We start from the raw sequence: 21,864 nt of genomic DNA on the forward strand, positions 1-21,864 counted from the left end.
GGGAGCTCTTCTAACATAAGTTGATAAAGCATGCACACTCATTCGGCTCTACAGTATTCGGCTGCCATGAATATGTATTTGTAAAATGCAACTCACCCGAGATTCCCCTTCGCCCCTCCATTCCAGTCGGTTTGGAAAAAGGTAAAAATAACGACGCTGCCACTGAGTCAAGAACGGGTTTCCCAGTTTAAGCATATATCCATGCATAATGCAGTCCTTCCCGAATGCATAATCTGAATGGAAATAAACACTGAATATGAAAGAATAATAGAAAACAGCACATTTTGAAATGTCATTTGTTAATTCGGAAAAATAAAGTTACCAGTTAAATCTCATCAAACAGCTCCAAAACATTCAACACGAAATTGATACAACAGTTTAGGAAACTAGAAATACTTTTAAATGTGTTGATATGTTACTGTTGTATGTAGAGGGCAATATCTAATGTACACAGGCATGTGTGAATTATAGTACAGAAAGGAAAGCAGGTAATTTCAGCAAATGCTTGAGTTGGTAAGGGTTTCCTAACTATATAAATACATTGGTAGTATGCCCCGTAAAAAAAGAAAAAAGAAAAAAAAACAGAAGGTAGTCAGTGCTTAGTGAACCATTATATATATTTTGCTGATTCAGGGTATACCTGTTTTTTGTGGTCGAACATTAATTCTATAACAGGATCGGAGGCGAGGATTATGCAGATCTTTCTTCACTTTTTATTAATAGCAGGTTCAAAGTTCAACACAAAAAAACATTAGAACCACAACTCCCATGAGTCCATCGTCATGGTAACCACAGTCCAATGAACACCATTAGCACCGACAGTATAAATGCCTAATAAAACGTCATCCGCCCTCTTTCATCACTGCTCGCGGTGACAGATAAGTGCCTTTTCTGCCTCTGAGCTATTTTTATTAAAGTAGTGTGTGTATTTGATGTTTTGACCGTGCGCGCGTCATTGTTATTGATTTTTCAGGATTTCTAGTTGTAGCAACGCTGTTGCTACACGCGGTAGGCTTTTTGACAGCCCGAGCGCTTCCAACTGCGGTGATGTGTCGGGCCCTCTAGAGGGCGCACATCGCGATTTTTCTTACGCATTAAGCGCGAGAGTCGTTTTCACGCTCGGTGCTGTATTTCTACAACGCGTGGGGCATTTAAACAGTTTTTTCTTCTGCCCTGGGTCATTTTTTCCCCCTCACTTGACACCTTCGGGTTGATTTTACCCAGAGCGGGAAGGACGTTCTTGTGTTCCACGAACATACGGGGCATTCCCTGTTTCTTCTGTGGGTCAGGCTGGTGAGTTCTCAAGCCTCATTTGTGACAGGAGTGTGAGGTGGCTTCCCCGGAAGGTTTGGGGCGCATATTCTCTTTTCTCCTGTCTTTGCCACCTTCAACAGTATGCAACTTGCCCAAGATTCAGACTCTTTTCCCCTCATGTCCTCGGAGACCCCTTCGCTACGCATCCTTCCCCCTGGGGTGGATGTTGTGTTGTCTCAGGCCATTGCGCAGGCTCTCGCTCCTATTAAGGAGAGCATGGCGCAGTTGGCCGAACAAGTCTCGAAGGGGCCAGGCATGACGGGGGTGACGGGGGTCGCCCAAGGGGCTTCCCCCAAGTAATCACGCAAGCGTGCAGCAGATCCCCTCGGGGAAACAGATGTTTTTTCTGCACTGCACGGTAAGAGTGCACGCACGCATTTGCGTTTACCCTCCCGGGAGGGGTCTCTGCCCGGGGTTACTGGTGACCAATGGCACCCCAAATCGTACCTCCTGGTGGGGTCTTCAGCGGGCATGGTGGATGACTCTGACGGGGACTCCTCCTCGGTGGAGGAGGTGGAAACGGGACGTCCTTGGCGCCCGGGGGCCTCTATCCCGGAATCTCGGGATCCGGGGGAGTCGGACTCTGACATGTTTGAGCCGGAGGGGATCTACCACCCCCGCTCATCTGAGTGGCACCTGGACCCGAAAGTGGCAGACTATGTGGCGAGTAAACTTCGCCAACCTTTGGATAAGGATATTCGGGCACGGCTCAGGGCGGAGTGCCCCCGCCCTACTCTCCCTGACAGAGTAGCTTCTACTCCTGACATAGACCCTAAAATGTGTACCTTCTTCGGAAAGTACGTGAAGGATCCTAAGAAAGGGATCGATAGGTCTTGGCGGGCGTGCCAGGATAATCTCTTGGACGTCGTTGGGCCTCTGACCCAAATTATTCAATTGGCCGAGCGGGCCAAAATGTCAAATACACACCTCCAGACGGATGTTGTTGCGGGTTGGGCTCAGAGGGCATTATGCCTTCTCGGCAATGCCAACTGCGCTATATCGGCAGAGAGGCGCCGCTCCCTGCTCATCAAGATTGATCCCAAGTTGGGGGAACTGTCAACTTCGGAGGCAGGGGCGGTGGCACAGGGTCATCTCTTCGGCGACCCCCTTTGTCAAGGAGCTTGGGAAATTTGTGGCCACTTTTTCGGCCCTTGATAAAGCTCAATCATCAATAAAGAAGATCTTCCTGGGGAAGGTTTTTGGAGGGGCCGGACGAGGAAGGGGTCGCTCTTCCGGCCGCCAATTCCACCAAGGCCCTGGAACCAATGTCCGGCAGTTCGGTTGGCGAGACGGGCGCCAGGGGACATTCTTCCCCAACAGGGGTAAAGGAAGAAGTAAAGCCAGCAGAGGAGCCCGCGCAGCAGCCAACGCCCCAGGAGGAGCCTCGGGTAAGGATTATCCCTTTTTTCCCTCGAGAACTGGGGGGGCGACTTCGTTTGTTCAGCCGCACCTGGGAACTCCTTACCTCAGACGCATGGGTCTTACAAACAGTCTCAGGCTTCCACATAGAGTTCTGGGGGACTCCGGTTCAGGAAGTGATCCCCAGGCCTATGATGTTTTCGGAGTCAGACTCCAACCTCATACACGCAGAGGTTCAGGAGTTGTTACACAAAGGCGTTATTTGTCCTGCGTTGCTCCACCCACGGGGTTTCGTCAGCAATCTTTTCCTTGTCGAAAAGAAAGACAAAGGTTTCCGACCCGTGATCAATCTGCGTTCTTTCAACGAGTGGGTGGTCTATCGACACTTCAAGATGGAGGGTATTCACCTCCTGCGGGACATCTTACTCCAGGGAGACTGGATGGTTCGTCTGGATCTCAAGGACGCGTACCTCACGGTCCCCATTTTTCCACCTCATCACCGGTTCCTGCAATTTCAGTGGCGACAACAGATATTCGAGTTCACCTCTCTCCCTTTCGGACTCTCTTCAGCCCCTTGGTGCTTTACCAAGCTCCTCAAACCGGTGGTGGAATTCCTACGGTCTCGGGGTCTCCGTCTGGACGATATCCTTTTGATGGATCAGTCCAAGACTCATCTCATATCCAATGCAAACATGACTATTGCCTTGTTGCAGGATCTGGGGTTCGTGATCAATTACCAGAAGTCCGATCTGATCCCCTCGCAGTCAATTAACTTTTTGGGTTTCCTAATAGATCCCCAGGCGGCCGCTCTGAGCCTTCCGTTCCAAAAGATTACAAAAATCAAGTAGGAACTGAGGATTGTATTGAGGAGGGACAAGATCTCGCTCCGCCAACTTGCCAGAGTAGTGGGTTTACTGTCCTCATCGATTCAGGCAATTTTTCCAGGCCCACTTCATTACAGGGCTCTCCAACGTCTCAAAGCGCATCATCTTCGTCGGGGGATGACTTACTCCGAAAGAATTGCTCTCAATTCGGAGGCCAGGACAGAGATACAATGGTGGCTAGTCCACATGGAGGCTTGGAACGGCAGGGCCATCTTCGGTTCCTTTCCCGATCTGGTCATAGAGTCGGATGCCAGTCTGCAAGGCAGGGGAGCCCGATGCGGGGATCTTTCCTTCGGCGGTCGTTGGACGCCCCAGGAACTCAACCTACATATCAATTGCTTGGAGCTCCTAGCGGGTTCGTTCGCGATCAAGTCCCTGACTCGGGACAGGGTCTCTTGTGTTGTACTCCTACGGATGGACAACGTATCGGCGGTTCAATACATCAACCGCCTGGGGGGCACCCGGTCTCGGGCTCTGGCGGAACTAGCAAAATATTTCTGGCATTTCTGTCTGGCACACCAGATATCAGTCACGGCGGAGTATCTCCCAGGCATCCAGAACGCCACGGCGGACTGGAACTCCAGGTATCTGACGGATTCCAGCGACTGGCAGCTGGATCCGAGGACTTTTCAAGCGCTCATGTCGTATTGGGGTCCTTGCGCGGTGGACCTCTGTGCATCCCGGTGGAATGCGCATCTGCTGCGCTATTTCAGTTGGCGCCCCGACCCGGGGGCGGAGGCTGTGGATGCTTTTCAACAGACCTGGAGTCCGTTTCTGGGGTATGCTTTTCCCCCGTTTTTGTTGATTCCGAGAGTTCTGTCTCAAGTGCGTCGCCAGCAAGCCACGATTATCCTGGTAACTCCCCTTTGGCGCTCTCAGGCGTGGTTCCCGACCCTTCTGGAACTGTTGTGCGATCTTCCTATTCGCCTTCCTTCTTATCCTGCAATCCTTCGGGATTCCATGGGTCAGCACCACCCGATGGTGCTGCAGGGTCATCTGCAGCTGGCAGCCTGGAGGATTTCAGGAACCGCTGGCTCGATTGCCGACTTTCACAAGAGGCTCAAACCTTCATCTCTCAAGCCTGGGCTTCAGGGACTGGTAAGAGATACAAATCAGCCTGGTCTTGCTGGACTCGCTGGTGTTTGGACAGACATACCGATCCCGTGGGGGCCCACATTACAGATGTGCTAATTTTTTTGCCCGAACTGGCCGCCTCTGGTCTGTCGTATTGTACGGTGAATTCTTTTAGGTCAGCTATTTCGGCAGGTCACCCTCCTGTGGAGGGCCAGCCAGTGGGAGCTCACCCGTGGGTGTGCAAGCTGCTCAAGGGCATTCGTCTAGCCCGTCCACCTCAACCCAGATATTCGGAACTTTGGGATGTCAACCTCTTTTTGCGGTTGTTATCCTCTTGGCAGGACAATTCTTTCCTTTCTCGTAAAGCGTTATCAGCTGAATTGGCCATGTTGTTGTGCCTCATTTCCTGTAAGAGAGTGTCGGATGTTCGAGCTCTGGACGTCTCGGAGTTTTTTCTCCTGAGGGAGTAACCTTTACGATCTCCCGTAGGACTAAATGTAATACCAGATCAGTGTCCTATCCGGCGTTTCCGTTCGCTCCTAAGTTGTGCGTGGTTCGATGCCTAAAGGCGTACGAAGAGATGTCAGCTCCCCTTCGCCCTCCGGGGGAATGCCAGCTACTCATTTCCCTGAAGAAACCGTTTAGAGCGATTTCCTCACCTACCATCGCTAGGTGGATCAGATGGATCCTAGCGGAGGCTGGTGTGGACATTCAGGTTTTTGGAGCCCACTCGACTAGAGGTGCTATGGCTTCTAAGGCCGTACAGGTAGGTGGTAAGCTGGAGGACATCATGAACGCTGCGGATTGGTCCTCGGAGTCGGTTTTCAAGAGATTCTATTTTAAACTGATACATGAGGCGACCTCATTGGTGGTAAGTAAGCTTTGAACTTGCATAATCCTCGCCTCCGGTCCTGTTATAGAATGAGAAATTTCCTAGCTATTGTGAAGGAAAGTTTCAATTCTATTAAGGACACGGAGGCGAGGATTACCCACCCGGCACTTGATCTGTTCCTACCCACCCGAAGAGGACTAGTTGGATCTCGTTCTAAGGTGGTATATCTTGGTATGTTTCTGAGAATGTTCTCGACATGTGCTGATATGTGCTTTGCGGGTTATTCACCCGGTTTGAAGGCAAGCTATTCATGTACTAATCTACATCTATGAAACCTATTTTGTATATTTTATTTCATGATTGCTTCATGTTCTTTGGCTTCAGCTGTAATGCTCACGTTTGTTTTACATGATCTGATTTTGTGTACGATTTCTCTTAGGTCCGGAGGCAGCGACCACATGAAGTTTGGATGTCCCTTCGCAGTGAAGTCGAGGGCGGATGACGTTTTATTAGGCATTTATACTGTCGGTGCTAATGGTGTTCATTGGACTGTGGTTACCATGACGATGGACTCATGGGAGTTGTGGTTCTAATGTTTTTTTGTGTTGAACTTTGAACCTGCTATTAATAAAAAGTGAAGAAAGATCTGCATAATCCTCGCCTCCGTGTCCTTAATAGAATTGAAACTTTCCTTCACGATAGCTAGGAAATTTCTCATTCTCCCTACTTGATATCACAATTGGTAGAAGAAAGATAAATTTATAATGGGGGTATCAGAATGATTGTAATCAACGTGCTTTCCTTTAAATTGAAACATTTACCTAGTTTGAATCATATTAGCGTTCATTAAACACTCCCCATACTTTACAGTTAAAAAGTACTTTACAACAGCGAGGAAGACATTATCCATACATTTGCTTTGGAAAGAAGATAAAATTAGGTAAACTTAAACCAGACTCAATGGTGCTAAGCAGACAGTGGTAGAATAGAGAGAAAAGTTGCTTGTGAATCAGTCAAAGAAAATGGAAATGTTTAGAAGGATTGCTGAGGACGAGAAGTATCTGAGCTGACACATACAATATGTGTAGGGAATGGCAAGAAGAAAACAAACTGAAGTAAAGAATGAATTTGTGAAAATGAGAAAATACATGAGGATAAAGAGTAGTTTGCTTGAGGAATGGATGAATGTGTGGGAGTCGGTGAACAGAGACAGTGGGTGAAATGATGGATGGATGAAAGGCTGGGGTAGGGGAGGTGACTGTCCCTGCTGATGTCATTTTGTGCACATATTGTTGGTAAGGGAGTGTTCCACGACTGACACCATGCTGTATTTGTAAAGTGTTGGGGGCGGCATGTTCTGGTTGACTGAGGTGATGCTCTAGCCCGGCAGAACCTACTACTCCAGTCAGGGGTGGGTAATTACACTCACTGTATAACCTGCACTCAGGCTTATCACAGGGGCAGTAGGTGAAGAATTGGCACAGCACTCTTTAACAATAAATACACTGAACGTCACAAAAGAGACTTCACATGAGTTGTATGCAAAGTGAGTTTGTATTCAACACACACATTAGTTAACAACATGAACATCATGTCAATCTGGGCATAAATCACATTCAGAAATATCACTAGCATTACTTGGCCCAATCCTGTTAAGAACAATATTGGAAATGTGTACACTTGGGAAAATCCTACGTTCCCTCCCAGCACCCTCATGCGGTGCAAAACGTTGTCACCACAAGACCCATCCCAGCAAGTATCCCAATACAGTATCACAAAGTTCTAGGATGCACTCCGGTACACAACATTAGCAGCAATAAGTACACATGGATAATTCCAACACTTTTCAATAGCTCCGTGGCCTCGACCACATGGGTAAGAACCAATGACAACCGTAGTAGCCTTTTGGCAAGTTAACAACGTGTGCGGCAACACCGCAGTGCGGTGTAGTCAATCACAGACAGGCACTCCCATAAACTCACTTCACACAGCTAGGCAGTGCCACGAATATCAGACAGATTCAAATAGCACACTCTCTTAAACACTCACTCTCAGCGCCCTGATACAGATATCCAGCAGGTGAGTTGTCACTGTACTCATAGACCCTGTGGACCCAAACCTCCCTCCACCCTTCAACCAATCTCAACTACCCCACGCCCCCCCAAAACTGGAGATGAAAGCAACCTTCTCTTGGATACCAGGACCTGTCATGCCGCGGTCGCAGCAACCGCAGGCAGGGGCCGCGGCGGCACGGCATTCGGTAAACACCGCGGCCCGCGAGCAAGCCGTGGGGGAAGCCGCGGCTTGCAGGCGGGCCGTGGGGGAAGCCGCGAGTCCGGCCAGGGGTCGCAGCACTCGCCACGCCCCCTTCTTTCGTTTCTGCTGTAAGGGCAGACGCGGCGGGAGATGAGACCCCGAGTTGGGTCTCGAACCTGCCGCGCATAGCGCATTTAGTGCGCTTAACATTCTGGCACATTAGGCTTATTAGGAAACCCTCTTTTTCCACCACTTACCGGCCATACCAGCAAAAGCCGGATGTTTGCACATGATACTCTTTTATACATGTCCTTCTCTTTCCCAGCATGCTGCTCACTTCCTCTCTTCCCACCATGCATTGTTTCTCTTTGTTTGGACGCATGTTCTTTATTTATTGTTATAATCTCTTCCCCAATCCAAGATGGTGGTGTTTATACTTCCTGTTTTCTACTTCCTGTCTATGGGTATATATGGGGAATTCAGCTTCTTGCTCATTGCGTTGCAACACTCCTTTGGTGGTAGTCACGGTCTGGCTGGTTTCCTCTCGTGGATCCAGTTATTACTGACCTATCTTCGTCTCCAGTTTTCCTGTACTCTCGGATCTTCAGTTCTAACGTCCTTGGGTCCTCCTTCTGTTTCAGGGAGTTCCTGTTGGAGTTTTTTTACCCTTTTGGGGTTTTTCCTCTGGGACTCCTTCTGGAGGGCACGGACTGTAGTGGCTTGCTATTGTCAAACAGCACTGTGGCTACCGGAAGGGGTCACCCCTACCTCGGCCAGAGCAGAACCTGCCGGAACCGGGGTCGTTCCCCAACTCTCATCAACTTCGATGGTAAGCCCAGTGAAAGCCGTGACAGGCCCATCATGGCCAGAGTCACACTTTTCCAGGGACCGGGGGAAAGAATAGATAGCAGGCTGATCAGGCAACAGTTGACAAATGGAAGATTGTCCACCACTCTGGAAGTTCGCTCACAGGTCTCCGCACTGTACCTTCGGGCGCGGGCCCAGGTCTGCAAAGCACAGGGGGAGGGTCACCGTAGGACACACTCTGATTACAATAGTACCCACCCAGGCCAGGCACTCCAGGAAACAAATAGTTACCAATTCTGCACCTCCCTGGAATGAGGCACAACATATGATGCGGAATTACCCAAGTGGCGCCAGATTCCGATTACCCACAAAAAGTTAGCAAATGTCGTAGCGCCCTGGAATGTGGCACCTGGTGTGCGATGACTTGAGTCACACCAGACAATTCAGATTGCAACTGAAAATGACAAATCCCGTACCTCCCTGGAACGAGGCATAATTTCTGATGCACAATGGCTTGAGTAACACCAGACAATTCTGCTTGCACGTGGAAAATGACCAATGCTGTACTTCCCTGGAATGAGGCATAACATCTTGTGCATGATGACTTGAGTTGCACCAGACAATTCCTATCACCCACGGAAAGCTACCAATGTCTGTACCTCCCTGAAATGAGGCACAACATATGGTGTGCAATGACATGAGTCACACCAGACAATTTCAAACACATATAAAGAGTTACCGACTTCTGTAGCTCCCTAGGATGAGGCACAATGTCTGGTGCACAATGACTTGAGTCGCAACAGACAATGCCAGCCATACACAAAAGAAGCATGTTCAGCGGTGCCACATGAGGTAGAATGCAGCACAGATCCGGCGACACCCCCACCTTCGAGGGTCGCAACCTGTGACTCTGACATTGCTGCAATGAGTGTGAAGTTGGCTTGTTGCATGAGAGAAATGAGGCACGATCAACAAAGTGGGCCATATGGGGTCCCACAACCGGTGAATCCCCTCACAACCAACCAGAAACAAATGCATGTCATGGGCCCATGATGAAGGGCCACTCTCCTTGAATGCAGGCAGTACTTTGAAGGTTTCACACCAGGCAATCTGGTCTCCAGGCACAATACTTAGGTCCACGCTCACACCGCTGCTACCAGATGGAATCCAGCTGACGATGTAGGCACTTAGGAGGGCACTTCTCTCCAGACAACACAGGTAGAGTGTGTAGGTCCCACGCAGGAGGTCTTTGATGCCCCAAATACCATCATGAAGAACAGGGGGCAAGCCATAAGCCCTTGGAAAGCACAGTTCAGAGTGCCACACAGCAGCAGGCAGTCTGACCCTGCCAGCCACGATGCCGGAAGGGTGCACAGTCCCTCCCAAGGGCAGTAAAATCCTGTGCACAACAGATTGCTCTGGCTCAAAGTGGCAGGCTCAATACATATTAAAACATCATTGTGCAAGTGCGCTTACACTGGCCTACAGTGGCAGGCTTATTACGTGTTAGCACCATTGTGCAAGTGCGCACACACTGGTGAGGGACACTTCCTACCATCTGTAGGAAGGGCATGCGCGCTTTCCCACTGCACTCACAGTGGAAAAGGGCCCGGGGCCCTAAGGCCACCAAGAGAGAATCAGGAAAACCTAGGGGAACAGCCAACCTCCTAGGGCATGGAACACCCATGTATACCTGCTATGCCCTCTTCCTATCACCTGTTCCACTCTTCAGTGGGAGTTCGAGGGGTAGTGTAAGGCCTACTCAGGGTTGACCATGGAATAAGAAAAGACACGATGAGCGCAAGCTCAACTGAACCTCCACAGGCCTGCACTGTCATGCCTAAAACACGTTTGACAGGTTATTCTGGTTGGTGGAACAATCAGGGCAGCATCCCACCAGCAGCCAGGGCCGTACCTGCCCCAGGTATGTGATGTACCTTTTTACAGGGCACTTCTGGGCACGGCACCTCAACCAATCACGTAAACGCCCCTTCTTGGCATGTGTAGGAAAGGCATGCACACATTCCCACTGCAGTACAGTGGGAAACTGCCCAGAGTCCTAAGACCACACAAAGAGAGTCAGCAAAAGAAATAGGAGGAAAAAGCTAAATGTTTCAAGGAAATACCCCAAGAAGGGCATGTCCAACATACAGCAAGGAAGGAATGCATAGGTGATGTTAATGCTGTGCCTCTTCTAGTTGCAAGGGGAACAGCCTGACACCCACATGGTTCTTGTCCTGTGCTGGAATATTGGGATCTTTTGCAGACCACTCACATTGGCCTCTACAGTATTTAACATGAGGTCTGGCGTCCTTATGCCTATACTTATGTGTCTGAACACCTTCAAAAATAAACACAAAATGTGTCTTCATTTCCACGGATGTACTGTGAACTATTTTGATCCATACATTTCTTAAACTGGTTTAGATGAACGCTAACTCCTTTCAAATGACACACCTATAGAATTCAGGTTTGCTACTAGTTCATGGTCTCTACATCTAACTCACAATTCTAGAAGCAGCAGCCTTCAGGTGGCTAACCCTTTTTTGCCTGAGCCTCCATATGTTCAGCAAGAAATGAGAAACAGCAAATGAAATAGGTTGGCTGGTGTAAATTCTCAGTATTCTGATCACCGATCTACAATCCCTAATCCCCTGGTTACGGCATAGCAGCACAATCCACTTCCTTTTGCACCCATGGTAACTTGTGCAGAAAATTACAACATGATCAATAGACTATCAACTTAGGGCAGAAGGGACAACATGCGTTTGACTCTTTAGATGTGTGCTGCCACTTTGCTGTAACTGAACAGAGTGGTAGGGTCCCAAACCGAAATTTCATGTATAATGCTTTGGCAAGAGAGGGTTCGACCTCATCCACATATCCTTCCATGATGTAATCATCTTAAAGTTCAAGAAAAGAAGCAGTATGGGAGCTGAACCTTCCATTCCCTACCATCATGCCATTTATAGGTTGCTGACGAAGACCCTTGAGTGTTGATTTAGAAATACCACAGGCAACCTGGAGAGTTGATCAAAAGTTCCTACATTCCATCTCAGACAGTCAGCATTTCCCAAACGTGAACACAAAATTCTAGAAGCCCCAGCTAAATTCAGGATATCCTTTAATCCCTGCTGGTGACAAAAGTTCTGGGGTCGCCCAGATCCAAAGCCAATACAATACTGGTCTAAGGCCCACTTTGTTGGTGAGCGATCTGAGGCACAAATCTAACCAGATGGAAATCAGCTGAATGTTGACAGGGAGGTTAGTGAGGAGTCGCAAGAAGTAGTTTTCAACTAACTCTGGGCTGCTCATATTTTCATGGCCTCAGAGCTGCCCACCATAAAAGGCCAACTTAAGGGCTTGAAGATCATAAATTTGAAAAGCTGAGGACAGTGGACGAAATTTGGAACCTCAATATGACCTCACAATACCCCCTGTACATTGCTCCAATTAAGTCTATACTTCTGGATGTGGGGAGACTAGTCAAACTGTTCCTTGAGCGTAACCCCTAGATAATTGAATATCTGGACTCTCTCCATGGGGCATCATTTAAAATCAGGTGTAAATGAGCCGATGGACAGGAATTAAAGACCATATACTTAGTTTTAGTAAGGATAATCTCCAGACTCTCCTGCTTGCAGAAGATTCAAAATTGGTCCGGAAGCTTTTGGATCCTCATTGGAGATTTTGAGATCAAAAGAGTGTCATCTGCAAATGAGAGAGCCGGGACCCTCAAGTTGGCAAGGCTCAGGGCATCGTTATTGCAATTCCCAAGCTGGAGCACTAAATTATTGATATATAAAAGAAAAAGGGTCAGGCTAGCACATCCCCTTACCTCATGCCCCAAGTGACAGGTATGGGGGCTGTCGGTTCGCACTGGAAACCACATCAGACCTTGGCAAGATTATTAGAGAGGAGTCTGATAATGACATCAACAAGATATTTACGACACACTGTTCCTTCATGACCTTCCATAGGGATTCCCTGGTACGATGTCAAAAGTGGAACAGAGGTCCACAAAGACTATAAATAGATGGCCTTCCACCGGAGTGACAAATAGTTGAAGGCAAAACACCTGATCAATGGTGCTAATATCATCCATGAAGCCGGCTTGCAATGGAGGCCCACAGGCCCACATCTTCCATCCAATCATGCAAAAATGTTTCTGGTAGCTGTCAATCAGGCTAATGGGCCTATAGTTGGATGGGAGAGACCTTAAGCCCTTTTTAAAAATCAGGATTATCTCTGCCCCAGTCCACAAATGAGGCATTAAAATACAGAGTGAAATAGGGGCACCGGATATCCTTGGCAACCTTAAAAAGTCCACAAGGATTTTATCTAGACCTAAAATCTAGAGCATCCTGTCTGAACATGGAATCTCCTGGAGAGACACCAGCTATAATGTTACCTCCTTTAGCAACCGGTGTTCCAACTAAGTCACACTCAGAGTGATCGGCACCAACACTATATGGAGAGACATCAGCAATACGGCTATCCCCTCTAACTACCAGTATCCCAACTAGCTCACACTCACAGGCATTTGCACAAATATCACATGAATACAACTTAGAAAAGTGGTTGACCTCAGCAGCTGCAGAGATATTGCTATTGATTGGTGAGTTGACCACAAGGTCCCTATTTGGAAGGATGAGCCAAAAGCAACAGTGACCTTCCCCTTTGTCACCTGTTAGCATGACCTCCCATTTAGCATATTCCCAGTCCTTTTTGCACTTAGTAAAGTGTCTTTGTAGGAGGACCTGGCTTCATGAGTTATATTCCTCTTCCCATCTTTAATGGCATTGGTTAGGGCATTTCTTGAAGTTCTACATGATTTAGTGCACCAAGACACCACTTTAAACCTCTTAGGAAGGGACCTAGACTCAACCAGGAACAGATTCCTAAGGAAAGAGAACATGGGGTTCTGGATGTCATTAATTCTCAACAGAGAATGAGATTGCAGCAATTTCACTCCCATACCCTGCACAGGTTCCAGGCCAGAGGAAACACCCTCATAAACCTGCTTCAGAACTGCCGGGGAATCAAACACTAAGCTTCACTTTAGTCTTTGGCAATAGCTGGTAGGGGTGAGCCTCCCATTGAAAGGTTCAGTAAGAGAACTAGAAAGAGTGGAACCCAGGGATCTCAGTGTGAGATCCAAGGCATTATGGTTGCTGTCATGTCGGAGGATCACATACATATCAATCATTATAGGCCATAGCCTAATGTCCAACAAAATATAATTAATAAAACTTGTCTTGTCGATTGAAAGTGTGCCTCCCCTCTTTATCTGACATCCCTCTCCCATTACAAGCTTGAAGGCCATTATTCAGGGTAAAGGATTTTAACTATAGAGCAGCTTCTGTACACTTCTTAATGGGTGGGAGAGGGAGAGCACAGGAACCGACCAGGTTTCGTCCTCTTCACCAATCATGATATCAGAGTCAATATTAAGCAGCTCAAAGTTACAATTAAAATCATCCACCACAATTTTTTTTAGTAACCAGCAGGGAGAGTCATCAGATGAGCATTAATCATATCAATAATAGATAATTCAGCTCTGCTACCCCATGCCTACAGTAAATATTATATATATAATTAAAAAAAACACCAGAGGAAAACTGCGAAGTAACACACAAAACATCGGACGAACTCAAATCGATAACTTTGGTTCAACACAGCATAGTAGTTTTGATCCAAATTGCAAGCCCCCCAGATGGGCGACCTTTCACTAAAGAAGTAGCAGCCCGATCAAAGTTAAGAAATCCAGAATGGAACTGTGGGGACATAGCCCAAGTCTCCTGAAAAAGGTAAATGTTGACTTTATGAATAAACTGGCACCAGTATGGGCAACATAATTTGGACACAATGCTGGCAAAATTCCAGCAGACTAACTTTGTAAAGAGAGTAGTAGGGGCCCTCGAGTCGCTAATATATGTTGAACTATGGACTTCACACAGTGATGGGGGGGACCAGTGAATACTTGGTGTAGCGAATGATTAAAATGGGAGACTGCTTTCACAGACCCTTTTGTGGCCTTTGCCCAGCCAAGTTCCAGGGAAGATGAGCATCAAACATTGCTGTACAAACCTGACAGACAAAGGTGTCTATCTCAGGTGGAGTCAGAAAAATCCCCAGGTAAGTCTATCCGAGCAGAGGAAAATCCACAGCCACCCATCTGCCTAGATGGAACAGATTTGTAGAAAAATTCTAGAGGAACAATATTGATGGCTGCTCCCAGCTTATTAACCTTTAGAAGATGGGCCAGACCACAATATTTGCAGTTTATAGCGACACAATCCCCTCCTACATGTCTGGTTGAGGGGCCAACCCACCCAACCCACCTCACAAATAAAATGTCATTATACTCAGTAATGGTAAAATCAGTAGGCCAGGTCAGCCAATGTCACACTTTATTTTTAGGCTGCAGAGAAGATTCCTCCCCAGAAGAAGGAGAAAGAGGCCGTAGTCAAGATTGCCACATAAGGGCTGCAGTCAAGGGGAAGACTCAGACAAGGCTGGTCGCAGGAGAGGTGTGCTGTAAAGTAGATTCTTGGGGGTGCAAACTACAAACAGAACTAGTGAGACCTCCACCACCACTTGGCCCACAACTCAGAACTCCCACACCCTGTGAAGACGAGGACTAGCTATTGATAGTAGTAGCCATACCAACAGGGGGTAAAGTGTTAAGGTCAGGGGCACAACTTATGTCTCTGGGTCAGGCCAAGCTGACAGCAAATATCCTGGCAGGGGGCTGGAAGGGAACTGGCTGTGCCAACAAGTCATTGTGTTGAGCAGATAATTCATAAATGGTCTTCTAGGCTACAAATCCTATCCGCAAAAGGGGCAACACATGCAGCTACAATAGATGTAAACTCCTCCAGGACACATTCCCAATCAAAATTAAGTGTCTCACAATTCCCACCAATAGCTGCAGAAGATATCAGCCCACACTGCAATGAAATTGATCCAGCCAAATCACAAGATCTGTCTGTGGGATGAACCGCAGACCTATGTCTAGTAACTGTCCATTGAGTGACCCCTTGCTTCATTTTTTTCCTTCTTTTTAGCAGAGAGGCCACAAGCACTTGTATTCTTAGGGACAGGGTTTCTGTGCAAACTGATAGAAGACAGCAGAGGGGCTTGTTAGGTATTCACAATTTTGAGCTGGCCACAGCAATTGGAAGGGTCCACATCAGGAACACAAGAAGGGTGGCTGCCAGACTCAATAAAGGACTATTCAGCCCCTCTCCAAGGTCTAAGGACAAGCATTTATCTGCCAAGTCAATTTCCTTTAAAATTCCACCAACTGCACGGGCTAGGAAGGACTCAAGCGTACTATCACTCTGTGACTTTATGGTGACACTGTCTTTATCCCCAGTTAACTTTCTTTTGCCCATTTTCCAACCAGGGTAGCACAGGTAGCAAATACCAGCAAGAACAAGCAAACTTGCCAAATGAGACTCACAAGCACCTCTATTCTGACAGCCAAGGGGGGTGGCCCAACCTCTTTGAGGCTATGACGGGCGAAGAGGGGCCCGGTCTTAGCCTGGGCACACACCTGGGCACATCTCAAGCATTTTACTGTGCTGTGGGAAGCCGCCAGCGATTATGAGTGCATTGGTGGATGTTCGGCCCTTCCTGAGTGTAGGGAGAGATGGTCGACGTAGTTCCACTTCAGCCAGGGCCACCCAAATTACTGCTGGCAAAAATGCGGGCAGGCAAACTGGTTTTAAAGTTACCCACACTGTGGAAAGCCACGGGTGCTTGAGAGCGTGTTGGTTAATGTCCGACCTCTCCTGAGCACAGGGAGAGCTGGGAGATGTAGCCCTACCCCAGCCAGGGCCACCCAAATCACTACTGGCAAAAATGTGGGCATGGAAACTGCCTTTGAATTTACCCGCACTGTGACAAGCCACTAGCACTTAAGAGTGTGTTGGTTAATGCCAGGCTCCTCCTGAGAACAGGGAGAGCTGGGGGACTTAGTCCCACCCAAGCCAGGGCCATCCAAATTACTGATGGCAAGAATTCAGGCAGAGAAACCGACTCTGAGGTTACCCCAGCGTTAATCAAAAGGCGTCCTGAATTACTTCTGGCCCGCTCAATATTATCGTGCAATTTGTAAAGTGTATGACATCAATTTGTAAATCAGTAAGAGATCAGTGTATTCCAAGCCAACCTTTGTTAGTGCACGGACGGAAGGTGTACATTTACTCCTCAGAACCCTCAAACATGGAAAAAAGTTCCACAATTTGCCTTTGGGCAAATCATCAATAAACCTGGAAAACAACTTGTGTCAAATGTTTCAACATTTCATGCTAATCTAGATCACTTTTTGTTCTCTTTCCTTTGCGCAATAAATGAAACTTAGTGAACGGTTTGGTTTTATTCCCTTTTTACTAAGTGATTGATAGTGCTGAATTAAAGTATTCTACTATGACTTTATGATGTGGTAATATTACCAAATTAGCTTCATAATTTTGTTAAATTAATTTATTTGAGCAAGTTCCAGGTAACAAGTAACGTATTCACACCACAGCATTGCAGAAATACAGTTCAATCTGAATCGACTAACCGTGTTAAATGAATTGTGTTAAAACCACATACATTTTTTAGCATCTAAAAAAAAGTACCGCAAAATTAAACGTTTTTTGGTACTGTAGTGTGGCGCCCCGGCACTGTAATACCTAATTTGTTTTTACAGATGATTCAGATGCCTATAGTTAAAGGATCAAGATAAAAGTACGTTGAAAAAATATTTTAACTAAGACGTCAATGCTTATATTAGTAGCATATTTATTGTTACACAAGCAGCAGTTTATTATACAGTTTAATGTAACAATGACCATTGTGACTGAAAACGTTAGAACAGGTCTTGAGATACATACAGTAACATGTATGTGTCTAAATGAGATCAGAAGACATCAGAGATGTTACTTTATTTTGCATTTTAAGAATCAGTGTGCAGAGCAGTTTCTTAACAAGGAATTTGAGTGTATTTCACACCTATTTCTTAGCTGTAGCACACTCCTGAAAAAGCGTCAAATGACGCGAAATGCATTGATTGTGCTCTGTATAACTGAAGGATGGATCCTAATTTATTGAGGACTATGAACAAGAGGATGTCAGTAAATTAATGATTGAGTTGAACGAAGAATGTATTAATTATTCTATATGGACATCAAAGATAAATATGAACTGTATTTAAATATCACAAAGAAACTCGATTTCTAAAATTTAAAGTGAGAAATAGTAAATGTTCAGCAAATTTTAATATAATGACGTAGTAAGGCCTGACTGGTCAACATAAGAGTCTGTGGTGCCATTCAACTCAGGTGTACTTGACTCAACATCTATGGGTACATTTCTGATCCATTGGAACTTCATGATTAGACCAGGCCATACTTTGATGTGTCTTTCCATTACCCGGGAGCCATGCCAGCATTACATTAATAAATAGATATATGCAAATGACTCACTTGGGTGCTCTCTTTCATAGTTTCCCATCTATTTTAAAGAGCCACTCAAAATAACAAATGAAAAAAACACACTGTTGGGCCTGGCCCTTTTTGCATGGTCCCCCTAAAGCTTTTGCCTTCCTCCTCCTACTTTTTGCTGAATTCGTTTTGTAGGCTTTAGGACTTTGTGCACTTTACCACTGCTATCCAGTGCCAAGATGCTTGTGCTCGCTACTCTAACCATGATGGAATCGTCTTATACCCAATTAGAATATTCAATTTACTCATGAGTCCCTAGTAAAGTGGCACTACAAGTGCTCAGACCCTGTAAATGAAATGCTACTAGTGGGTCTGCAGCACTAATTGTGCAACCTACTTAGGTAGCCCTTTAAACAGGTCACAGGCCTACCATTGCCACGTGTGTGTGTGTGCAGTTTTAAACTGGTGTTTCAAAATGGCAAAGTAAACCTTTTGTCCGGTCCCAACCTTCCTTTTTAATACATATGTCACTTTGAAGTTAGGTCCTTGGCAGGCCCAAGGGCAGGGGGCAGGGTAAAGCTGGACACATACTTTTAAGTTTTGCATGTCCTGGTAGTCAAAAAACTCTTATAACATTTGGGTTGCCTTATTACATTTTCTAAGTGTAATTCTCAATGGGAAAAGATAACCAGTTCATTTTGGGGTCTTTGGAATTGGGGCGAAAAGCCCTATTTAGTGGTGAAGTTGGGTGACTGATCACAATTTAAAAAAATTCCACTTTTAGAAAGTTGGCCTTTTTTTGCACTTAGCCCTTTTGTATTTATAGAGACTGGTCTGGGTCACATGACAGGGTGACAGTTGGACTTTCTTTATTCCTCCTAGATAACCACACACAATGGGTATGACTGGCAGGATGGGAGGGAGGAGCTTGGTACACCACCACTTACACTTGAACAGGCTGCGTGCTGTCTCCAGACAAAGGGCTGCATAACCCATCCATTACATCTGGAGTCAGGGCAAGGAAAGTAAGGCATCTGTGTACTTCAAAGGCATGCCTCCAGAAGCTTCTCCCCACTTCAAAAAACATATATTTGTATAAAAGAATGACCTTAGACCCCAACTCCTCAGTATACTTCTGCACATGTGGCTACTCTGCCAGGAAGAAGGACTGCTGTCCTGCTACAAGAAGTGCCACTTTGCTGGACCACTGTATTAAAGGAATTGCTGCACTGTTGTGCTGACCTGCTGCCTTCTTTCCTGGGGAAGAACAACTGGAGCTGCATCTTCATCTGGAACCCAGGACTCTAGAATGACTCCAAGAGCTACCAGTAACCACAGTGTAACAAGACCTGGGGAGGTCTTGTCACGGGAGGGACAAGGAAGCAAATTTCCAAATTGGGGGGGGGGGTCTAAGGAATACACTATCCCATACAAACTACCAAAACAAAAGAAGTAATCCTAGCCAATTTAATGTAGAAACAGAGACAGATCTATTTCAGAATTCTTCGCTTGGCATATACAACAAGAAAGAAATTGAATTTCTTTCTTTATAAGTGACCCTTATCCTCTCTAATAGTGCCATGCTTCATCATCGGGGCCACCTCGACCCTTAAAAGCTGAGGTGGACTCAACTATAGTTCAGGGAGCCCTGCTGGGTGACTAAAGATAAAAATACCTATTGAGGGACAAGGGCATTCCTTTATAAAGGGTCCTCGATGCTATGATTAAAAATCCAAAAGAGGAGGGTTGGTTAGGTTCTAATGATCCTAAGACCCTTACTTAGATCATCAACATGTTTTAAGCTTAATGGTGGCCTATACAAGGTCCTAGGCTTTCATCTGGACATTTAAAGTATGCACTCATTCTGGGTCTGTCATATAAACAAGCTGATCATGTGCAGAAAGCATGCAGTGCTAACATCTTCCATGACAAGAGTGTGATAACTCACCTGGCAGTAACAACTGGCAGGAAGACACCTGTACAAAAAAAAAAAACATAAAGACAAACAAGCAAATATCCATCTGAACGTTCTCTTCGAGAAGCTGGCATTTTCATATGTGCAAATGAGGAAGGATAGAAATGGAGGCCTGTGCAAAGCTGGGCCCTGTCAGAGGTAAACCAGATGTGAGCACATAATTTACATGCAACCTCTTGACATCCAGCATGTGATTCATGCTTTTGAATGAGCTTCCATTGTGTGCGCAGAAAACACTCTTTGCAAACAAGTGCCTGTTCTGAGTGCATTGACGTTAAGTATTTTCTCACACATGTGCACATCTAGTAATGCTTTGCACTAGTCATGAAACCACAAACTTCTGTGTTTTTTGTTACAACCCTGTCATGCACATACTAACACATGTGAGTTTCATGTGTACACAATCGTAACAGCACTTACTGAGGGGAAACAACTGTGGATTTTGGAGTAGGAAGCCCTATTTAAGAAAGCACCAAACTAAAAATTATGTGTCAGGAATATACAGAAAAGGGCACTTTTAGGTATAGTATTTTCGACCAGGGCTTCTCGGGTTATATTCCATGTGCATTTACTTGCTTTATGGATTATTCTTTCTAGGTATCCTTTCTCTGATAATTTTCTTGTCAGGTGGTCCAATTCACTCTCGAAGTTCTCTAGTTTGGAGCAGTTTTTTCTCAGTTGACAAGAACTGGCATATGGGCAGATTCTCTTGTAGTGCTCTAGAATGGGCACTATTAAGGTGCAAAAGACTATTCTCATCTGTAGGTTTAGTATAAAGGGTGGTAGATAACATACCCTTTGTAGCCGTGACCTTTACATCTTAGAATAATATCATGTGTGTCTGTTAGAGGTCATTGTAAAGGATAGGTAAGGTTCCTATTGTTAAGCCATTCCAGGAATTGTCCAAGGTCCTTGTCATTTCCTTGTCATATTGTGACAATATCACTGATATATATTGTAACCACAAGTGAGTCTTAGTCTGGTACAGGTTGTTGGTCCAAGTATTATTCTCTTCGACCCATTGCAAGTATAGACAGACTATACTTGGGGCAAAAGTGCTACCCATGAATGTTCTGTTCCGTTGGAGATATAGGTCATCCTCAAAGGCAAAAACATTCTCAGTGAGGGCTAATCATACCAGCTGCATGATCCAATCAATCAGGGCCCTCCAAGTCTATTCATTTTCTTCCAGGATGGTTGTCATGATGTGGAGACTCTCTTATTGAGTAATACTGGTGTACTTCAAGACAAACCATTCTTTCAGTGTTTGGGTCATATGTGATCTCCTTGAGAATACTGAGGAAGCGTTTTGTATCTTTCACCTAAGATCTTGTTTTCGCAATCAGTGGTCGTAGGAACCAATCAGTGTATTGAGATAATGGTTCAAGAACTGACCATATGACTTATACTAAGGGTCTCCCTGGTGGGGGAAGTCTCCCCTTATGTATCTTAAGTAAAGTGTAAAAAATAGGGTGTCTTGGGTGATCGAGTGATCAAAAAGTCTGCCTCCTTACCATTAATCCAATCATTATCCTTGGCCTCATCCACAAGTGTCTTAATCCTTTTCTGTAGGTGTTCTGCGGGGTCTTCATAATTCCTCTCAACCCTCAAAAGAACTAGGCATGCCTCATGGTAATCATGTTGATATTGGACTACAATTGCTCCTCCATTATTGGCTAGTTTTATTACCAGATGGGTCATCTTTCCTAGCATATTTAATGCCGATTTTTCTTTCTTTGATAGGTTCTGGAAGGGCCATGTAAAGGGATTCAAGCTCCTTTATAACTTCTTCCTCAAATGCAATTACCTCATGTGGTATTGTGGTGGACAAAGGGCTGAAGAAAGACTTGTTTCACAGATCTGGGTAGCCATCTGTGGTAACAGTCACTGATATATTCTGAAAAAATGCCTTCACTCTAATCCTTT

At 45.9% G+C, this 21,864-nt stretch overlaps 1 protein-coding gene across 1 annotated transcript in view; it reads right to left on the minus strand.

Moving 5' to 3' along the window:
• Positions 1-21,864, minus strand: part of GRK3 (G protein-coupled receptor kinase 3) — a 1,092,546-nt gene that overhangs the window by 30,895 nt on the left and 1,039,787 nt on the right. Inside the window, exon 19 of the mRNA XM_069214703.1 lies at positions 97-233. Coding sequence (XP_069070804.1) covers positions 97-233 — 137 coding nt within the window. The remainder of the gene's footprint in view (positions 1-96; positions 234-21,864) is intronic.

This window comes from Pleurodeles waltl, chromosome 11, assembly GCF_031143425.1.
Source record: "Pleurodeles waltl isolate 20211129_DDA chromosome 11, aPleWal1.hap1.20221129, whole genome shotgun sequence".
NCBI classification, from domain to species: domain Eukaryota; kingdom Metazoa; phylum Chordata; class Amphibia; order Caudata; family Salamandridae; genus Pleurodeles; species Pleurodeles waltl.